The sequence below is a fragment of the Lutra lutra genome, chromosome 10, assembly GCF_902655055.1.
Source record: "Lutra lutra chromosome 10, mLutLut1.2, whole genome shotgun sequence".
NCBI classification, from domain to species: Eukaryota; Metazoa; Chordata; class Mammalia; order Carnivora; family Mustelidae; genus Lutra; species Lutra lutra.
In genome coordinates this window covers 20,968,643-20,988,137 of record NC_062287.1, presented here as the reverse complement: position 1 = coordinate 20,988,137, position 19,495 = coordinate 20,968,643, and the positions used below count along the sequence as shown (strand labels likewise).

The 19,495-nt window shown below is 46.7% G+C and overlaps 1 protein-coding gene across 3 annotated transcripts in view; it reads left to right on the top strand.

The window, feature by feature from the left end:
* Nucleotides 1-8,743: 8,743 nt before the first annotated feature.
* The window catches only part of FEZ1 (fasciculation and elongation protein zeta 1), a 45,496-nt gene continuing 34,744 nt past the window's right edge, over nucleotides 8,744-19,495 (top strand). For 2 of the 3 annotated variants that reach the window (XM_047693451.1, XM_047693449.1), the window contains exons 1-2: nucleotides 8,744-8,916; nucleotides 14,557-14,910. In XM_047693451.1, the coding sequence (XP_047549407.1) occupies nucleotides 14,600-14,910 (311 nt within the window). In that variant the 5' untranslated portion in view covers nucleotides 8,744-8,916; nucleotides 14,557-14,599. Of the gene's footprint in view, nucleotides 8,917-9,308; nucleotides 9,587-14,556; nucleotides 14,911-19,495 lie in introns of those variants that run through there. The other variant, XM_047693450.1, reaches the window with a different exon arrangement.

Genomic DNA, 19,495 nt, shown 5'->3' with positions numbered 1-19,495 from the left:
AGGTAACAAGTGAGCTTCCTTTGATGTATACATTCTCCATTTCCTTCATGTCCACTGGACCCAATGAACAAACACATTCTTTTTATTTTTTTTTTAAAGAATTTATTTATTCATTTGACAGAGAGAGATCACAAGTAGGCAGAGAGGCAGTCAGAGAGAGAGAGAGAGAGAGAGAGGAGGAAGCAGGCTCCCTGCCTAGCAGAGAGCCCGATGCGGGACTCAATCCGAGGACCCTGAGATCATGACCTGAGCCGAAGGCAGAGGCTTAACCCACTGAGCCACCCAGGTGCCTGAACAAACACATTCTTAACCTGGAAAGATTCTGGATTTTTCTTAATATGCAAACCTACAAAATCAACAGATTTTGGATGATTATAGATTGTCATACATGATTGTAGATTGTAAATAAAACTTCTTTATTTACATTTGCCCTATATCTAACTGCACTGTGCATTTCTAAGTCAGTATTTGCATCATTGATTTCTTCCCACGCATCCCAGGGGTCTGATCTATATCCAACACTGGGTTTTTCCTCTGACAGCTCCCCAAGACCCAGCAGCGATGCCATGTCATGTCAAGAATTTTGCAGGATGTCATTTGGTCTGTATATTTGTGGGGAGCCCTCTTGCTCATCACCAACCATAACTCTTCTTTGGGGTTTGGTGTTCAACACTGTGAAGCTCTCACCTTGTAGGATGTGACAACTAGAAGAGACTGGTTTATTTAAATCCTGGCGACAATGACTTGGTGGAAAAAGCCTAACTGTTGAAAGTGAGACTTTGGGGGTTCTTTGCTCCTTATTTCTACAGGGTGGGAAAATGCTGTCGTGACTCAGAGCCAAGTCTTAAGGAGGACAGCTGTGGCCTGGGGCAGAATTTGCTGAGCGTGGAGGGCGGGGCGGGGCGGGGCGGGGCGGGGCGCGGTTTGCCGGTGAAGTGATTTTTATGTGGCCAGACGAGTATAGTGAAATAACAGTGTTAATTGGCATTTTCATTTCCTCAAGTTCATTTCTGAATCATCACATTTCTGAATACCAGGGCATCCAGGGTAGCATAAAATAGAGACTATCTGACATAGAGGGCAGGGGGAGTCAGTCCTCAGAGGTTTATATATAAACCAGTCCCAAGTCTGCTTGACCTGCTGGATGCATGAAGAACCAAAAGTTGATCTAAAAGTGAACTCCTGAACCGGAACCATCTCGTGAGTGACCTCCCATCATGACACTGTGGTTGAGTAGTAGGAGTCAAGAGAAGGACACAATAGCCTATTCTGTCCACATTCACCCGGGCACATGCTGATTCATGCTGATTAATCACTCGGTAGCTACAGAGAGGGGAAGATGAACGAGAGGGGAAGATGAACGACCTTTCTTTTTTGACCACCGTAGATCTAAAAGCTTCCCCCACACCGGGGACGTCATTTTCCTTTTCCAATTAAAATCTGTGGGTTCTCCTTTCCTGAAATAGCCAAGTATTTTCTTTATAGAAAAAAAATTGTCATCATATTTCCACTGAAGGGAATTTCCAATATCTTAAGGGATCTCATTCTTTAATACTTGCCAGCTAGTTCATGTATTTTGTCATTTTTCATCAGGTAACAGAGGCGACTATTCTGGAATTTGTAATTATTCTTGGGGTTGATTTATTGTCAATTTTTATAGTGCTGCTTATTCTTTTTGAAAGTAATGTGCTCTTGTTCTTGGGGCTTGTGCTTTGTGGTGGAGAGTAATTACCTACCGACTAGATGGGTATGAGTACATTCTGAATCTTGGGGAATATTCCACTTCCCTTGTGGAAACAAATCAGGGAGTTTAATCAACCCTGGAGATTGAGGATGGAGATGAATATGGGCTGGAATTGAATGTTGGTGTCTGAGAGCTACCAGTGATGGAAAAAATCAAGCAGCCTTAAAATGTTAGCAGCTATGAGCTCATCTTTATTTGCTGGGCTGTGATTGACGTAGGTTTTCAAAAAAGACTCAGCAGCTCATTTCCAGAATGCCATGGAAAACTGGCTTCTTCCAGAAGGGTCCTTCTAAGGAAAATCAAGTAGAACGAGCACAGTCCATATCGTGCTATCACTGAATTTCTAACGATAACAAGCTGTTTCTAGCTTTGAAAGCCATTAAAAGCACAAAACGCAAAAAACAAAAAGGACAGGTCAGGTTGCTCCTCACAGGAAGTATCTAACATCACCCAGGGATACTGGTTTCTGAATCAGGTGGGAGGTTAGATTAGATGACCTTTAAGTGCTCTATATCCTCCCAGATTCTTTGATTATATCATGTAGATTAGGGACTAAAATAAGTTCAGTTCAGGAACTAAAATCAGCCCCTAGAATGGCCCTAGTGTGATTTTAGCAAAAATTTTTACACTGTATTTCCCACAGCCAGCAGTTTGAATCTATGACCAGACTCAGTTTTTCTTTTCTTTTTTTAAAAAATATTTTATTTATTTGACAGAAAGAGAGAGAGAGAGAGATCACAAGTAGGCAGGCATGGGGGAGGGGAAGCAGGCTCCCTTCTGAGCAGAGAGCCTGATGCTGGGCTCAATCCCAGGACCCTGAGATCATGACCTGAGCTGAAGACAGAGGCTTAAGCCACTGAGCCACCCAGGTGCCCCCAGCCTGAGTTTTTCTTAAAAGGCACATGTATGCCTTTCCAAATAACCCAAGCTTTGGTTCTGCTGGTTCTCTCTGTGGGAAACGTAGCCCTGTGCTAGCAGACTGTCCACTCACCCCTTAAAGACCTATGTCTAAGGTAGCGGTGCTCAACTCAGGTGATTTTGTGATTTTCCCCTCCAGGGTTCGGTCACTTGATGAAATCCAGAGGCATTTTTGGTTGTTACAACTGGGGTGATGCTACTGGCACCTAGTGGTCAGGGAGGCCGCTAAGCACCCTGCACCACGCAGGACAGCCTCCAACAGAGATCACCCAAACTCAACAGGCCTGGGCTGGAGAAAACCTGCCCCAAGGTTTTCAGGCAACCCCCTGCTCTTTTCCTCACCATCACATAGCAGTCATAGAACTCTGTTTAAAATACTTTATATCTGGGGCGCCTGGGTGGCTCAGTGGGTTGGGGCCTCTGCCTTCGGCTCGGGTCATGGTCTCGGTGTCCTGGGATCGAGCCCCGCATCGGGCTCTCTGCTCTGCGGGGAGCCTGCTTCCCTCTCTCTCTGCCTGCCTCTCTGCCTACTTGTGATCTCTTTCTGTCAAGTAAATAAATAAAATCTTAAAAAAAAAAAAAAATACTTTATATCTGGGGCGCCTGGGTGGCTCAGCCTGTTAAATGTCTGCCTTGCGCTCGGGTCATGATCCCGAGTCCCAAGTCCGGTTGGGGCTCCCTGCTCAGCGGGGAGTCTGCTTTTCCCTCTCCCTCTGCTCCTCCCTGCACTGGTGCTCATGTTCCTGGGCGTGCTTGTGCCTGCTCTCTCTCTCTCCCTCTCTCTCAAATAAATACAGTCTTTTAAAACCCCCACTTTATATCTTCTTTAAAGCACTGATCACTTTATCTAATGGGAGTGTCCTTTGTTTGGAAACTCTCTTAGGCTCTAAAAGCTCTTAGGATGCATCAGTGTAATTGAACTTCCTCGGACTGGGGATGTGGGGAGGTGGGGCTAGCTCTACCTACCCAGCCCAAGGAAGATTTTGGAAACTTTTATGTAATATATAAGCAGCACTTCATGAACAGCTAGTAGTTGCTAGGTCCTGTGCCAAAGCTTTACATGGATGGCACATAGGAGGTTTTATTTATTTATTTATTTGACACAGAGAGAGACACAGCGAGAGACGGAACAGAAGCAGGGGGAGTGGGAGAGGGAGAAGCAGGCTTCCCTCTGAGCAGGGAGCCCAATTCGGGGCTCGATCTCAGGACCCTGGGCTCATGCCCTGAGCCAAAGGCAGACGCTCAATGACTGAGCCACCCAGGCACTCCAGGAGTTTTAAATATGAGGTGAATGTTGAATTATCTTATATAATTCTTCTAGGATCCTGTATTAGTTTCCTTTTTTTTTTTTTAAAGATTTTTATTTATTTGACAGATCACAAGCAGGCACAGAGGCAGGCAGAGAGAGAGAGGAGGAGGAGGCAGGCTCCCTGCTGAGCAGAGAGCCCGATGTGAGGCTCGATCCCAGGACCTTGGGATCATGACCCGAGCCGAAGGCAGAGGCTTTAACCACTGAGCCACCCAGGCGCCCCAGTTTCCTTTTTTTTTTTTAAAAAAAGATCTTATTTATTTACTTGACAGACAGAGATTACAAGTAGGCAGAGGGCGGGGGGGGGGGGGGTAAGCAGGCTCCCGCTGAGCAGAGAGCCTGATACAGGGCTCGATCCCAGGATCCTGAGATCATGATCTGAGCCGAAGGCAGAGGCTTTAACCCACTGAGCCACCCAGGTGTGCCCCTGTATTAGTTTCTTGAGACCACTTTAACAATGTCACCAAGTCCCTGGATTTCAGGCCCACCCTAAGCCAGTATAATCTCATCTTAGCTAATTATATCTGCAAAGACCCTATTTCCAAGTAAGGTCATATTCTAAAGTTTGGGGTTGCTAGGGTCTGAATTTTTGTGTCCTAAAATTCACAGATTGGAAACCTAACGGCCAGTGTCGTGGTACTCAGCGGTGAGACCTTTGGGAAACCTCACGGACGAAGGGAAGCACTCATGAATGGGATCTATGTTTTATAAAAGTGGCCCAAAGCCCTAGCCCCTTCTACTTTGTCGGAAAGTGGCCATCTGGAACCCAGAAGAGAACTTTCCCTGGAAACCCTGCCATGCTGGCACTATGGTCTATGACTTCCAGCCTCCATAACCACTAAAAACCAATTTCTGTTGTTAATAAGCCACCCAGACTGTGGTATGTGGTTATACCAGCCTCAATGGACTAAGACATGAGTGGACATGAGTTTTGGGGGACACTATCCAAACCACTACAGTCTGCCCTCTGGTCCTCTCGTGCAAAACACATTCATTCCGTCCCAACATTCCCAAGTCTTAACCCCATTTCAACATGAACTAGATCTCATCAAAATATCATGCACTCAGAAAGTTTCAAATATGATCATCTAAATCAGATATAGGTGAGATGGTGGGTGTGATAACCCCTGGGGCAAATTAGCCCTTCCTCTATGGACCAGTGGAACTGGTTGTCTTCTAAAATACAAGGGTAGGACAGACAGAAGATAGACATTCCCACTCGGAAAGGGAGGAAGTGGAAGGAGGAAAAGGACCAGTGGTTTAAAGCAAGCCTGAAACCCAGCAGGGCAAATTCCATGAGATTTCCAGGCCTGAGAATGATCCCCTGTGCCTCAGGGCACCATCATCCAGGCCCAGAGTGGGCACCCTGCCTTCAGAGTCGTTCTTCCTTCTTCTTGGAGGATGCCAGGTGTTCACGGCCGAGTGCCTCTCCCTGTCAGTCTGTTTCCTGACTGTGGATTTCAGAAGTCAAACAGTTTTCCTTCAATGCATCCCATCCCCTATCCTTTCGGCCCAGGTTGGCAGTGTTTCTGTTGGATGAAATTCTCAGAAACTTTACATGGAACATAATGCGTAGGAGGGGAGGGGTCCAGGCCTCCATCCCTCATTGCCTTTTACCCTAAGCAACAAGGAGATGCCAGGCCACATTTTTCACCCTTGAAAAATCTCCTCAGCTAGGGGCAACTGGGTGGCTCAGTTAAGCATCTGACTCTTTTTTTTTTTTTAAGATTTTATTTATTTCTTTGCCAGAGAGAGATCACAAGTAGGCAGAGAGGCAGACAGAGAGAGAGAGAGGAGGAAGCAGGCTCCCCGCTGAGCAGAGAGCCCGATGCGGGACTCGATCCCAGAACCCTGGGACCATGACCTGAGCTGAAGGCAGACGCTTAACCCTCTGAGCCACCCAGGTGCCTCAAGCATCTGGCTCTTGATTTGGGCTCTGGTCATGATCTCAGAGTCCTGGGATCAAGCCCTGAGTTGGGGTTCCTGCTCAGCGGGGGCTCTGAGATTCTCTCTCTCCTTCTCCCTCTGGCCCTCCCCTGTTCATGCACTCACTTTCTCTCTCTCTCTCTCTCTCTCTAAGATAAATAAATACATCTTAAAAAAAATAAGCAGAATGTGGTATATCCACACCATGGAATATCATTCCATCTTTTTTTTTTTTAAAGATTTTATTTATTTATTTGACAGACAGAGATCACAAGTAGGCAGAGAGGCAGGCAGAGAGAGCGGAGGAAGCAGGCTCCCCACTGAGCAAAGAGCCCAATGTGGGGCTCGATCCCAGGACTCTGAGATCATGACCTGAGCCAAAGGCAGAGGCTTTAACCCACTGAGCCACCCAGGCGCCCCGGAACATCATTCCATCTTAAAAAAGAATGGAATTCTGACCCATGCTACAACAAGGATGAAACTTGAAAGCATATACTAAGTGAAATAACCCAGACACACAAGGACAAACTTAGAACAGTCAGATTCATAGAGACAGAAAGTAGAATGGTGGTTTCAGGGTGTGCAGGGACGAAGGAATGGAGATTTATTGTTTAATTTATACAGAGTTTCAGTTTGGGATGAAAGAGGTGATGGTGGCAATAATAATGTGAACGTACTTAATGTCACTGGATTGTACATTTGAAAATGGTTAAAATGCTAAATTTTATCTTGTGTGTATTTTACCGCAATGAAATGAAAAAAATATTTTTATGGAGGAATAACCTTGCTCGTGTTTTAGGACATTCGCTCCAGATGCCTAGAATATCAATCATCAACTTCTAGTTCCTCCAAGTCCTCACAAAAATAAGAACAACAGAATTCCCTTATTGAATACTTACTATACGTCGGGCGTTATGCTCAGCATTTTGTGGGCATTATTTTATTTAATCTGCACAGCCACCTTATAGGAGATATTGGAATCCCCACTTTACAGATGAGGACATTGAGGCTGAAAGCTGGCAAGTAACTTGCGCAAGGTCCCCAGCTGATACATGGAACACTGGGGTTTGACCCTAAATTTTCTGCAAAGCCCAAGCTATTTATCACTTTGCTGTGCTTCCTTGAAAGCCTCTCTCAAACCTGTGAGTCCCATGCTTTTGAAGATCAGGACAGAGGTGGCCTCTGGTACAGTGTCCCCAAGCTTCTCCTAAAAAGGATACTGGCCAAGACTGTAGTGCCTTCTACTGTGCCTGAAAGAAAGTACTTTACATATAGTAACTCTAATCCTACGACAGGCATCGGAGGTGGGTGCTATTTATTTAACCTCGTTTTACTGAAGAAGAAATGAGGCACAAGAAGGTTAACTAGCCTAAGTCACAAAACTGGGTAACATCCCAACAAAGTAGACTCCGGGGTCCCCATTTAAAAAAAAATTTTTTTTTCAGGATTTTACTTATTTGTTTGTCAGAGAGAGAAAGAGAGAGCACATAAGCAGGGAGAGAGGCAGGCAGAGGGAGAAGGCTCCCCGTTGAGCAGGAAGCCTGATGTGGGACTTGATCCCAGGACCCCAGGATCATGATCTGAGCTGAAGGCAGACCCTTAACCGACTGAGCCATCCAGGCACCCAACCCCCTATTTTTTTTTTTAATATTTATTTATCCTAGAGAGAGAGAGAGAGAATGGGGGAAGGGCAGAAGGAGAGGGAGAGAGAGAGAACTCAAGCAGACTCCATACCCATCGAGGAGCCCAACCCAGGGCTCGATCCCATGACCCTGAGATCGTGACCTGAGCCGAAATCAAGAATCCCACCCTTAACTGACTGAGCCACTCAGGCACCCCGAATCATGGGCCTTTGAACCAGCCCCCACTCTATCTGGTTGATGCCCCCTGGAGGGCAAAGTGACCAACTCTTGCTCTCCTCTGAATGGGACCTTATTCCCTTGTTCCACCTTTGTCTCATGATTGAAATGTCTGTGGGATGAAGGCATAAATGAGCAAAAAAAGGCTCTAGCTCCTTTCAGCTGAAGCTCTCAGCTTCGTCCAGAGGTCCTTCTCCACACCTCTGCCAGTTTATCCGACTTCATCTCTAACTTGACGAAAGTGTTTGGGTTCTCCAAGTTTGCTTCCATTGATACCCACAAATCTTGTGCTTTCAGTCGTCTGCTTTGGTGAATTATTAGACTTTGTAAACACAGACTTTTGCATAGTGGACAAGATAAATGAATGAGGAGACAATTTTCATAAGACCCCAGGGCCTTCCTTATAATCCCCTGGTGGATTATTCTCTATTACCTCAAGTCCTCCTGTGCCAGAAACCTCACTCAGCTTTATCAGCCTGGATCCAGCTCTCATCCTGAATCTTTGGGCGGTAAATGCCGTTATCACTTTTGGCTGGAGGTCTGAGCTGGGTTTGGGCTGCCAGGCATCCCTCAGCTTGCTGACCTCGGTCCCCAGTAGAGTGGAATGAGTCAGAGCCCCAAAAAGGCCAGGGGAGTCTTCGGTGTATTGGATAGCATCCGCCTGCCCATCCACTCAGCCACCTGCCTATGTTTTTATGGAGAATCTACAGTGTCAGGCGTTGTGAGGTATCCTTATTGGGAGATACAGCAAGCACAGATCTTGGAGCTGCTGAATATTCATGAGGGCAGAAGAAAGTCCAATGTTAGAGGGGGGAGAAATAGTAAGTCATGAATATTAATAAAGGCAGGCCACATGCTGCAAGGAAGGCTCTGAATGCTAACAAGTAGATGACGTCGGGCCGGGCGCGTGCCAGCGGGCGGGTGCCCGAGCGCGGGCGCGCCCCCGAGGGCCCGGACACGAGCGCGGGGAGGGGGCGGAGGGGGCGGGGTGGAGGAGGGGAGCGGAGCCGGGCGCCGGCCGAGCTGCGGGGGGAGCGCTCGCTGGCTCGCCGCTGCCGCCGCCGCCGCCGCGCTGTGCTCCGGCCGTTCCCCGCGGCCGTGGATGGGGGTGTTCCGCTGAGCCCCGCGATATCCGCCTCCCTCCGCCAGGACCCGCACAGGTGCCGTCGCGGGGGGCGACCTTAGCCCGACCGACCCACTGCCGTGGGTGGGGGTTGGACGGACGGGGGTGGTGAAGGAGAGGCCCCGCGACTGGGGCTTCTCCGCCAGCAGGTCCGGGGGCGCCGCAGCCCCGCGCCCCCATCCCGTCCCATCCTGGAATTGGAACGGAAGAGCCCCGAGGCCGTCGCCCTCCTGCCCAGCCCTTTAAGGGAGCGCAGCGCCCGGGCCGGGAGCTGTGGGATGATGGGCACTTCAAGCATCATCAGATCAGAGCCTGGGCCCCCCAGCCAGGCCTGGCGTGCGTGTGCGTGCGAGTGTGTGTGTGTGTGAGAGAGAGAGAGAGAGAGAGAGAGAGAGAGAGAGAGAGAGAGAGAGAGAGAGAGATTGAGAGAGAAGGGAGGCGCGGCGCGGGCTGGGGGCTGGGGAACCGGGAACGCTGCCCGATGGTGTGGGGCAGTGGGACTGTACCTGCCCCCTGGACCGTTATCCGGCCCGGCTACTCTTAAAACGCCCCTGAGTCATCTATGCCCCTAAGAGCCTGACCCCGCACCCGCCCGTGCCCCTCCCTGGGGTGTCGAGCCCGTCCTCAGGACCACGCATTCCTGCAGTGTCAGAACCGCTGGCAGCTGCCGCAGACGCTGCGGGAGCGATTGTTTTACTACGGAACAGGTCGGAGAAAGGACGAGAGAGGGCGGTGGTGGTTGGGGGGAGGGCTGCTCTCCGGTGGGCCCAGGGCCTCTGGGGCTCAGGGGCGCGAGGCTTGACAGAGCCCCAGGACGGGCGTGTTATCCCAGCCCTCTCTTCTTTTTTGCCTATCCCTTCCCTTGTCGCTGCTGGACACCGGCGGAGCTCCCTGCCACTCCCGCGTCCCGCTCTTGTTTGGCCAAAGGGCCATGGAGTCTGTGTGCGGCCTGCGCCGGCTGAGCCCAGCTTTCTTGGAGCGCCAGCCATTGTGCTGTTTGGAGAAGCCTTTCTTTACCCCAACAGACCCGGGCGGGGTGGGGAGGAGGGGGATGTGAAATGAGGGTGAATGGAGCAGCAGGAGGAGGAGGAGGAAGAGGGGGGAAGCAGAACGCAAAGGGGTTGCTGACTTCTATGCAACAAAATACATTCGTTGTGGGAAGCTGGCACTGTCCTGTATCCTGGCTGGTTTTGCTGAGTAGCAGTGGGACAGCCGCTGTGAATCAGTGCAGGGCAGATTTTAGGGATGAGGTGGGTAAGGGGCTAGAAATAACTGATCTATGGGGTAGGTAATAGGAAGAAGGGGGAGATGGGCTGGGGCCTCTGTGGAGGTGCAGGGGCCCAGCGGGGGTGGGGGGGAGGCAATGGTGAATTCTCTGCTCCTGCTTCTCTCTGTTCAGCTCAGCAAAGCAGGGAGTGAAAATTTGTGACTGCAGCCCCAAGCTGCATCTTTATGCTGCAAGGGGAGAGGCTTCTGTGTTTCCTACCGTCTCTCTGTGACGCTTGGAACCGTCTTTTCTTTTCCAAATTACACCATCTATCGGGAGCCAAAATAAATGGAGTAGATTATAGGACATAATCAAAGTCTAGTCCTGCGCTGTTATTGGATAGAGTGAAAAGACAAGGTGACCCTTCCGCGGTTCCCTTTTTCTGCCATTCTTCCTGCCTTTAAAAAAAAAAAAAATCATTTGGGAAGTGTAGAGACAGAGGATAAGCTCTGAATTGCATTAACCCTAGCTTTTCAGGGAGGAGGCCTCTGAGATGAGCTGGGAGTGAAGACAGGGGAGAACTTGTCAGGATGCAAGAGTAGGACATTTCAGTGGGAGGGCAAAGGTACCTCACCAAGGGAGAAGAGCAAGAGAAAGTGAGCTAAAGGAAGGACAGAAGGGGCACGGGTTCCAGAAGGGTGGCCAGTGCCCACCCAGAGGCCCCTCCTTGAGCCAGGCTCTCATGGCCTCTGCCGCAGCCTTGGGTCTTTCTACAAATACTGGGCTCGGCTTGGGTGTTGAGTGACTTCCAATTTCCAGTGCAAGCTTTCAGTTTTTGTTTCATCCCCAGGTCCCCGGGTGGTCATTCACGCAGAGCTTCTTGGCTCCTGGGCGTGAATCGATGGACAGAAATCAGGCTATGACCATGTTTCAGAACTCTAGGGCTGTGCTATCCCGTTCTTGTTTTATAATCATCTAGGTGAATCCATTTCCTCCAGAGGCTGCCTGGGCTGAGGATAGGTGCTTTCAGCATAATCCTCCTGTTGCCAACACCCCAAACTCAGTCTCTGTCTTAGATTCTGGTTGGATCGTTCTCTTGTTGCTGGTTAATAGTATGGACGGTGCTGTTTCAAACTAGCCCCCCGTTGGTATCACTTACTCTTTCCCACTCCCCCTTCTCTCTTAGAGAAGAGTACAAATTTAAAGGAAATGTACATATCTGGAACATAAGGCAGTTAGCTTTCATGTCTCCCTGAAATGGGGCCTGTGTTCCAAGAACCTTTGACCAAATAAATAAAAAAAGAGGTGATAAAATTTATTCAGCAATGGTTCTCCCATTTGATCAACACGTGGAGCATTGGACATAGACTGTCACAGCAGGGGGAGTTTTTATTTTATCTTATTTTTTAATTTTTTACTTGAACCACCCTCCCCCTACCTTTCCGTGAAACTGAGTTATCCTTATTTTCCTAAAATCGTTGACATCTATTGGACACCACATATGTCATACATTGTGCTTAGCACTTTCAAAGATTATTGTCATTACTCTACAAAATAACATTCAATTTAAATGCCATTTTATTTTAAAAAAAATATTTATTTATTTATTTGAGAGAGAACGAAAGCATGAGCAGGGGGGAGGAGCAGAGGGAGAGGGAGAGAGAGAATCTTCAGCAGACTCCACACTGAGCATGGGGCCTGATGCGAGGCTCCATCTCGTGACCCTGAGATCATGATCTGAGCCCAAACCGAGAGTGGGATGTTTAACCGGCTGAGCCATACAGGCACCCCTAAATGTTATTTAAACCCCATTTTATGGATGAGGAGACTGAGGCACAAGTTTATCAGAGGCTGATAATTTGTCCAGGGCTCATACCTAAGAAGTGATAGGATCAAAAGGGGAACCTGGAGTCCAGGCTCTTAACCGTCACAGAATTCTGCTCTAGTCCTCAACAAATCCCTCATCTGTTGTTGTTTGCTTTTGTTTTTGTTTTTAAGTTAATTCAATTTATTTGACAGAGAGCGAGAGAGGGAATACAAGCTGGGGGAGGGGGAGGGGGTGAAGCAGGCTTCCTGCCAAGCTGGGAGCTTGATGCGGGGCTTGATCCTAGGACTCCGGGATCATGACCTGAGCCAAAGGCAGATGCTTAATGACTGAGCCACCCAGGTGCCTCCAAATCCCTCATCTGTAAAGCCTTTCCTTGCTTCCTATTGTACTCTGTGACCTTTTCTCAACTTACTTTAACACTCAGGGATTCTCAGTCTTTTTTGTGCTATTGGCCCCTTTGGCAATGTAGAGAAACCTATGGGATTCTCCTCCAAATATGTTTTTAAGTGCATAAAAGATAGTTATATTCAAAGAGCCCTTTTAGGGGTCTGTAGACCCTAGATGAAGAAACCTTGACTGCGAATTAGTTGCATATTGCTTTATAGTTCTGTTATCCAATATGGTAGCCACAAGCCACCTGTGGATAGTCCAAATGGAAAATGTACATTGAACACATGCTGGATTTCAAAGACTGAGTACGAAAAAGGAATGGAAACTGTCTCATTAATATTTTAAAATATAGATTACATTTTGAAATACAACCTTTTGGATATATTGGATCAAATAAAATACATCATTAAATATTTTATTAAAATTAAGATTGTTAATTAATAAGTTGTTGAAATTAACTTCCAAAGCTATTAGCTCTACACCAACACCTTCATCTTCTAACAGATGAGAAAATCAGGACCCATGAAGCTTGTCACTTAGCCACACATTGGCAGGTCTCTTTGGCTCTTGAGCATATGTTCTTTCCAAGATACCATACTGCTTTTATATCTCTTTATTTTTATGTCTTATCATGTTGCCTTTGCAAACCATAAATACTTAGAATGTGTTTTGTTGGGATGTGATGGTAACTGGCTTAATCCCAGTACAATCCCAGTAAGAGCTGGCTTGGTCCTGGCCTGGCATGACCTTTGCCTCACTCATTTAGAGTTTAAGTTTTATAGACAGAGATGGAGAACAGCACTTGCAGGGCAAAACCCATGGTTTTTGTTATCTGTTCGGTTCTCCTCAGGTGGTGGTTCCAATTTCAGCATCTCATTGGACCAGTAATCACACAGACAGGAGAGAAGAGTTTGGTTGCCTTTCCACATTATGGGGAAGGAAGTGGAATAGGGAGGGAAGGGTATGAGAGACAGTAATGCTGTGCTGCTTGAAATTGAAAATGAGAAACTATATGTAGGGGACAAATGATCATTTCTCGTTAAGTGCACATTGATTGATTGCCTTGCTGCACAGCAGTGTGTGCTAGAAGCCATACGGATGTCCAGAGATGTTTGTGCCCTTGAGGGATTGAAATTAAAATTGGGGAAGGACTTGGATATCCACATGGTTGGATATATCGCGGTCGAAAGCAGTGTATGAGGAGGACCCAGAGCCGTGGAAAAGAAAGCAGGCCTGATTGTGCAGCCTTTCAGCGGGGTGTGCCCGAGATGGTTATGGAGGTTGGCCTTGGAGCACATGGGAAGTTAGCTGGGTCTCTCTCTTTCAGGATAACCAATCATTTGATCCATTCCTTTAACCCCAGATAGAAGCTCTGTGTCTTAGAAGAGCTCAGGTGCTTGTTTGAAAGTCTCTATTGGTCTATGATTTATTGATGAAGGTAGTAATATCCAGGTCCATGAATTCCTATCCAAAACCCTTAGGGCAGGCATTTTGAAAGCAGTAATAGAGTGCATATTCTGCATATCGTCTCCTGGGGATTGGGGCAGCAATCGCCAAAATTAAAAACATTAACATTTCTGCAGCAAAACACATTAAATGGAATAAATTAAAACCATAAGCAACTTTAAATTCATGTAGATCAGCTTTAGTTGCCAAGTGAGGTCAGGCCAGATTCTGCCACCAAGTAAGTTATCAAAGACTTCTGGTTCTCAGAGCACATGGTGAAGAATGTGGACCTATGGTAATAATAATAATAATAATAATATTAAATGGAGAACATATGGAACAACGATGATGTTTATTATCTTCCAGATACAGTTCTAAGCCCTTACCTGGGTTTACTCCCTTAATCGATCAGACAATCCCTTGCAGATGATTATTTCTTGAGAAAAAAACAAAAGGAAGCTCAGAGAATTAAGCAACTTGTCCGGCTACAACTTGTCAGGGTCAGAACAGGATGCAAACCTGGGCAGTCTGGTCAGGCCTGCGTCTTAACCACTCTGCTTTGTGTTTTGGAGCAGGGAGCTGGAAGCAGGCATGTCTCCAAAGTTTTCTCCACTTAGGTTACTCACACGGACGGCCCTATTTGAACATCTCCCGTGTACAACAGTGAGCGGCCATGATGGATGCCTGGCAAGCGGAATCTTCTTTCTCAGAGGGATCTAGAGCCAGGGACGACTTGGTTACGGCTCCCCGGCAGAGCTATCACAAAAGCCCAGCCCAGCTCACGTTACCTTGTTTATTTCTCCTAGATCAACTGAGAGTTGCTTGCTGTTGTCCTCTTGCCGGGCAAGAATGGAGGCCCCGCTGGTGAGTCTGGATGAAGAGTTCGAGGACCTTCGGCCCAGTTGCTCAGACGACCGGGAGGAGAAACCACAGTGCTTCTACGGCTCATCTCCCCACCATCTAGAGGACCCCTCCCTCTCTGAGCTGGAGAATTTTTCTTCCGAAATAATCAGCTTCAAGTCCATGGAGGACCTCGTGAATGAATTTGACGAGAAGCTCAATGTCTGCTTTCGGAACTACAACGCCAAGACGGAGACCCTGGCTCCCGTGAAGAACCAGTTCCAGATCCAGGAGGAGGAGGAGACCTTGCAGGACGAGGAGTAAGAAGTCTTAATTGCCCTCTGTTGCTTCCGACATGAGCCCCGTAGACTGGGGCTCCTTGACACGGACCTGGTTTCTGTCCATGGGTTCATGTCACTTACACTTGCCTCTAGTGGGGCAAGGCCCTGGGAATTGCCGACATTCCACTATTATGTCCCTGTACGGTGACCTGTAGAGCTTTCTTAAAATGGAAACCTTAAAGGAATGAAAGATTTTTAGAAAATAGGTTTTCTTTGATACAAAATGGAATTTTAGGAGCATGATCCATTTTAGAGCCTATCTTCAGTTTTCTTTTTTTTTTCCCTTTCCAAAAATTTATTTTGCACAAGCCTTCTATGACTCTCTTTTTCCTCATTAAAGCACACGTTTTACTTTGCTTGCATGTGGAGCTGTTTCCCTTATTATTTCTAGTAGCTTTAATTACATAAACTAGAATTCTTAACCCTTACAAAGCTTACTTTCTGGTGAAAACGAAGAAGTAAACAATAGTAAAGTCTCTGTTATAATAGCATTCTTCAGACTGACAAATTTAGGGATACATTTAGTAATTTCTAGAAGCACATGTTGTAGGATTTTTGCCTTTGGTGCCTGCTGTTCTTGGTTACACCGCTTTGAAGAATGAAGAGGTAGACGGGGCAGAGTTAAGGGCAGCAAAGCAAGGTTTATTGAGTGATAGTACAAAGCTCCCAAAGAAGAAGGGGACCCGAGAGGGTTGCCCTTTTTTTTTTTTTTATTTAAAGATTTTATTTATTTATTTGAGAGACAGAGGAGCACAAGCAATGGGGAGGGGCAGAGGGAGAGGGAAAATCAGACTCCCCGCAGAGCAGGGAACCTGATGTGGGGCTTGATCCCAGGACCCCCGAAATCCTGAACTGAGCCAAAGGCAGACACTTAACCAACTGAGCCAGCCAGGTACCTCTTCAATTTTCTTTATATCAGTAGTAATCCACCCAGATATTAGAAATAAGGACCAGAAGAAAAATTAACTAACAGTGACAGATTCCTGGGGCCTCTGGGTGGCTCAGTGGGTTAAGCCTCTGCCTTCGGCCCAGGTCATGATCTCAGGGTCCTGGGATCGAGCCCCACATCCGGCTCTCTGCTCAGCAGGGAACCGCCCCCCCTCCGCCTGCCTGTCTGCCTACTTGTCATCTCTCTTTGTCAAATAAATAAATAAAAATCTTAAAAAAAACAAAAAACAGAAAACCAAAACAGTGACAGAGTCCAACAATTTGCTTCGAGAAACAGCAGAATTATAAAAATCACCTGTTTACAAACCCTCCTCAGGACTGGAAAATCATCTACAAGTGTTAAGATATGTCCAAACCAGAAACCATACTAACCGAGAGCCCAGGGAATTACTTTGGGCACAATAAAGGTGACAATTAGGTGATGTAGCTTTTGAGTATACAGATTCCCTGGGTCACTTACTAGCCACTCCTGGGGTCTTAACTGTAGTCAAGAAAAGGGCTTTGAGAAAAGTGCTGTATGAGGAGTGACTAGAAAAAGATGAAGGGGATAATTTGGCACATAAATTAAAGAAGGGTGTTTTAGGCACTTAGTAAAAATAGGCCTCGGGGCACCTGGGTGGCTCAGTGGTTAAGCCTCTGCCTTCGGCTCAGGTCATGATCTCAGGGTCCTGGGATCGAGTCCCGCATCGGGCTTTCCCCTCTGCAGGGAGCCTGCTTCCTCCTCTCTCTCTCTCTGCTTGTCTCTCTGCCCGCTTGTGATCTCTCTAAAAAAAAAAAAAAAAAAAAAGGCCTGAATTCCCTATAGAGATAAAATAAGTATCAATTGTTCTTAAGGGATCACACACGTAGTTGTAATGGGACTTTGGAGCGACCGGGTTTTGGTTTCTCTTTTTATGAACTTGAGCCGGGGGAGGGGGACTGTTGCCCATAAATAAGTGGGATAAAACGGCGTGTCCTAGACAAGGGAGCCTGACCAGTGTGGAAGATAGTTGCTGACTTGATGACCCTGTGAGTGTACTGGGTCTCTGTGTCTGTCTGTCTCACTCACTATTATACCCCCATGTCTAATGCAGGGCTTGGTGTGTTGTAAGTAATCCAGGAATATTTTTTGGATGAAATACTGAATATTAAATGAATTGGGTGAGCAATAATGGCCATCCTCGTAGGTAAAGGTAGTGCATTTCCAGATCCACACCATTTCCTTTTCTCCTTTTTAATTAATGTTGGCCTGAAGTCATGATCAGAGAGAACATTTTACTCTGGTGACCAGTACTGTAACTGTGAGCTCTGTGTTTAAATTCAGTTTTAAGTTTGAAACTGACTCTTCTTAAATGCCGAGCCTGTTATAATTTGTTAACTCCTGTAAGTCGAAAAAGAATGGCTCTGGGGCTTTATTATGCAGACTATTTTTTTTCACTGCCTGGTGCAATGAACTAGAAATACAAAGACTGTGAATTATAATTTTCTTACTCCTGCTAACTCACTGTGTGACCTTGGGCTAGTCACTTAACTCCAGCCGACTGCGTGGGTCCTCATCTCTGAAACCTTCAGAGCTCAATCTTGATGAAGCGGGGCTAAGAACTCGGAAAGACCCTAATTCCTTATCTTACCCACAATGACATTTTAAGATGCGTCCCATTCCTTTTGCTTCCAACAAATCATTTCTTCCCAATCTAACGGCAACCCTGCCTCCCCCGCTCCCCGCTGCCTCATTAAAGACAAAGGCCCAGTGAACTGGTTCTTACTCTCTTCTAGCACATTAGCAGAGGCCGCTCAATGTTAATTACCATCACATGGGGTTATTGGTCCGCTCACCCTGATTTTTCTGTCTTGCCTGCCTCATTGACTGCTTCAGCTAAAAGACGGAAGGTTGAGTAGTTCCTTAGAGATAAGGTACAATTTGGGGATAGCGTAGAGGGAGGAAGCCGGGAACAGAGAAATTAACACTGTGCTTTCTAAGCAGTCCATGTATCTAAGCCTTTCCAACTTAAAATAAAAATCAGAGTTGGGGTGCCTGGGTGGCTCAGTGGGTTAAAGCCTCTGCCTTCAGCTCAGGTCATGATCCCAGGGTCCTGGGATCAAGCCCCGCATCGGGCTCTCTGCTCAGTGGGGAGCCTGCTTCCCTTCCTCTCTATCTCTGCCTGCCTCTCTGCCTACTTGTGATCTCTCTCTTTCTGTCAAGAAATAAAACCTTTAAAAAAAAATCAGAGTTAAATTGCACATTTTGCCTAGAGATACCTATCCGGACACTATAAAATTATAAACTATAAAATTATGATGGAGAAAGGAAAAAGATAATTTAATATCTAATTTGGTTATGATTCTCCTGAGCATAGCTTGTACTAAACTTGCCTAGTTTTGGTAGTGGAATGGGTGTTTCATCCACAAAGAGACTACAAGTGTTTCGGCTGGGTTAGAGCTAAATAATAGAAACATAAAACAAAAGCTGTGTCGTTCTTAGTCAAGCTAACCTCCTTAAAGATAGCACAAGTCCTAAAGCCAGTGCAGTAATTCCCTTTAAAGTTTGGATTTCTTTAAAAAAAAGAAAAAAGTTTGGATTTCTTTCCTTCCCGTGTGGAACCATTTGGCCAATAGGGAGTTGGCTGAGAAGTCAAGTTAACTCTGATTCGTCAGGCCGTGGAAGTTTTAGGCACTACACGAGTCAAATTTGAATAGTTATTTCCTGGCTGTAAGTTTAGAAACTTCCAGAATCTATTCTTTGCCCATGTGTGATCATCCTTTCCTTTGTCATGAGAGATTGAACTGGGAGGCTAGAGACCTCAGCCCACCGCCTGCCTCACTGGGGGTGCGATCAGTCCTCTTACTGGCACCCAGGATACTGAGGGTCCAGACATGTGGGAACAATCAGTTTCCTGTTCTTCAGATAGAATTGTTGGATTAAAGCTGTTAAAAATAAAGTCCATGTGGGGTCATGCCTGTCTGGCTTGGTCTGGAAGAGCATGCGACTCTTGACCTCCGGATTGTGAGTTTGAGCCCTGTGCTGGGTGTAGAGATGCCTTAAATAAGTAAAAACTTAAAACCAAGTGAAGTACATGCGGTAAATAAATACCACGTAGTCAGCTATACTTGAGGGTGAAGACAAGTAAATACCGAATACGCAGGACAGGGAAAGCCGACGGGTAACTGATTTTTAGGAACTTTATTTCTCTTCTCAGAAGTTCAGTTTCCCCAGAGGGCAGCGGTAGTATTGATTCTATTTAAGTCCTCCAAAGAATTTAAAAGTTGTTCAAAGCCAGTATGTGCATATAATAATTCCTAAGTATTAACTGTGAACCAAGCATTAATATACTCACAGGAACACACACCCAAGCGAGGCTGTTGGCCTGGCTGGACACAAAACACTGGGGGGAGGGAGGAGCCAGCCTCAAGGGTATTAAGGGAAAGGTTATCAAGTCGGAATTCTAATTAAGCCCTTTAAGCCTAGCTGCCTGCTGTATTGTCCAGAATAGGTACAAAGAGGCGTGTGTGTGTGTGTGTGTGTGTGTGTGTGTGTGTGGCAGGACTCATGTAGCCTTGATGGCCATATTGCCAGTAGACCCAGATCTCTGTATCCATGTCTTGTCACAACCCATCCTGCTCAGTCCCTCACACTCTG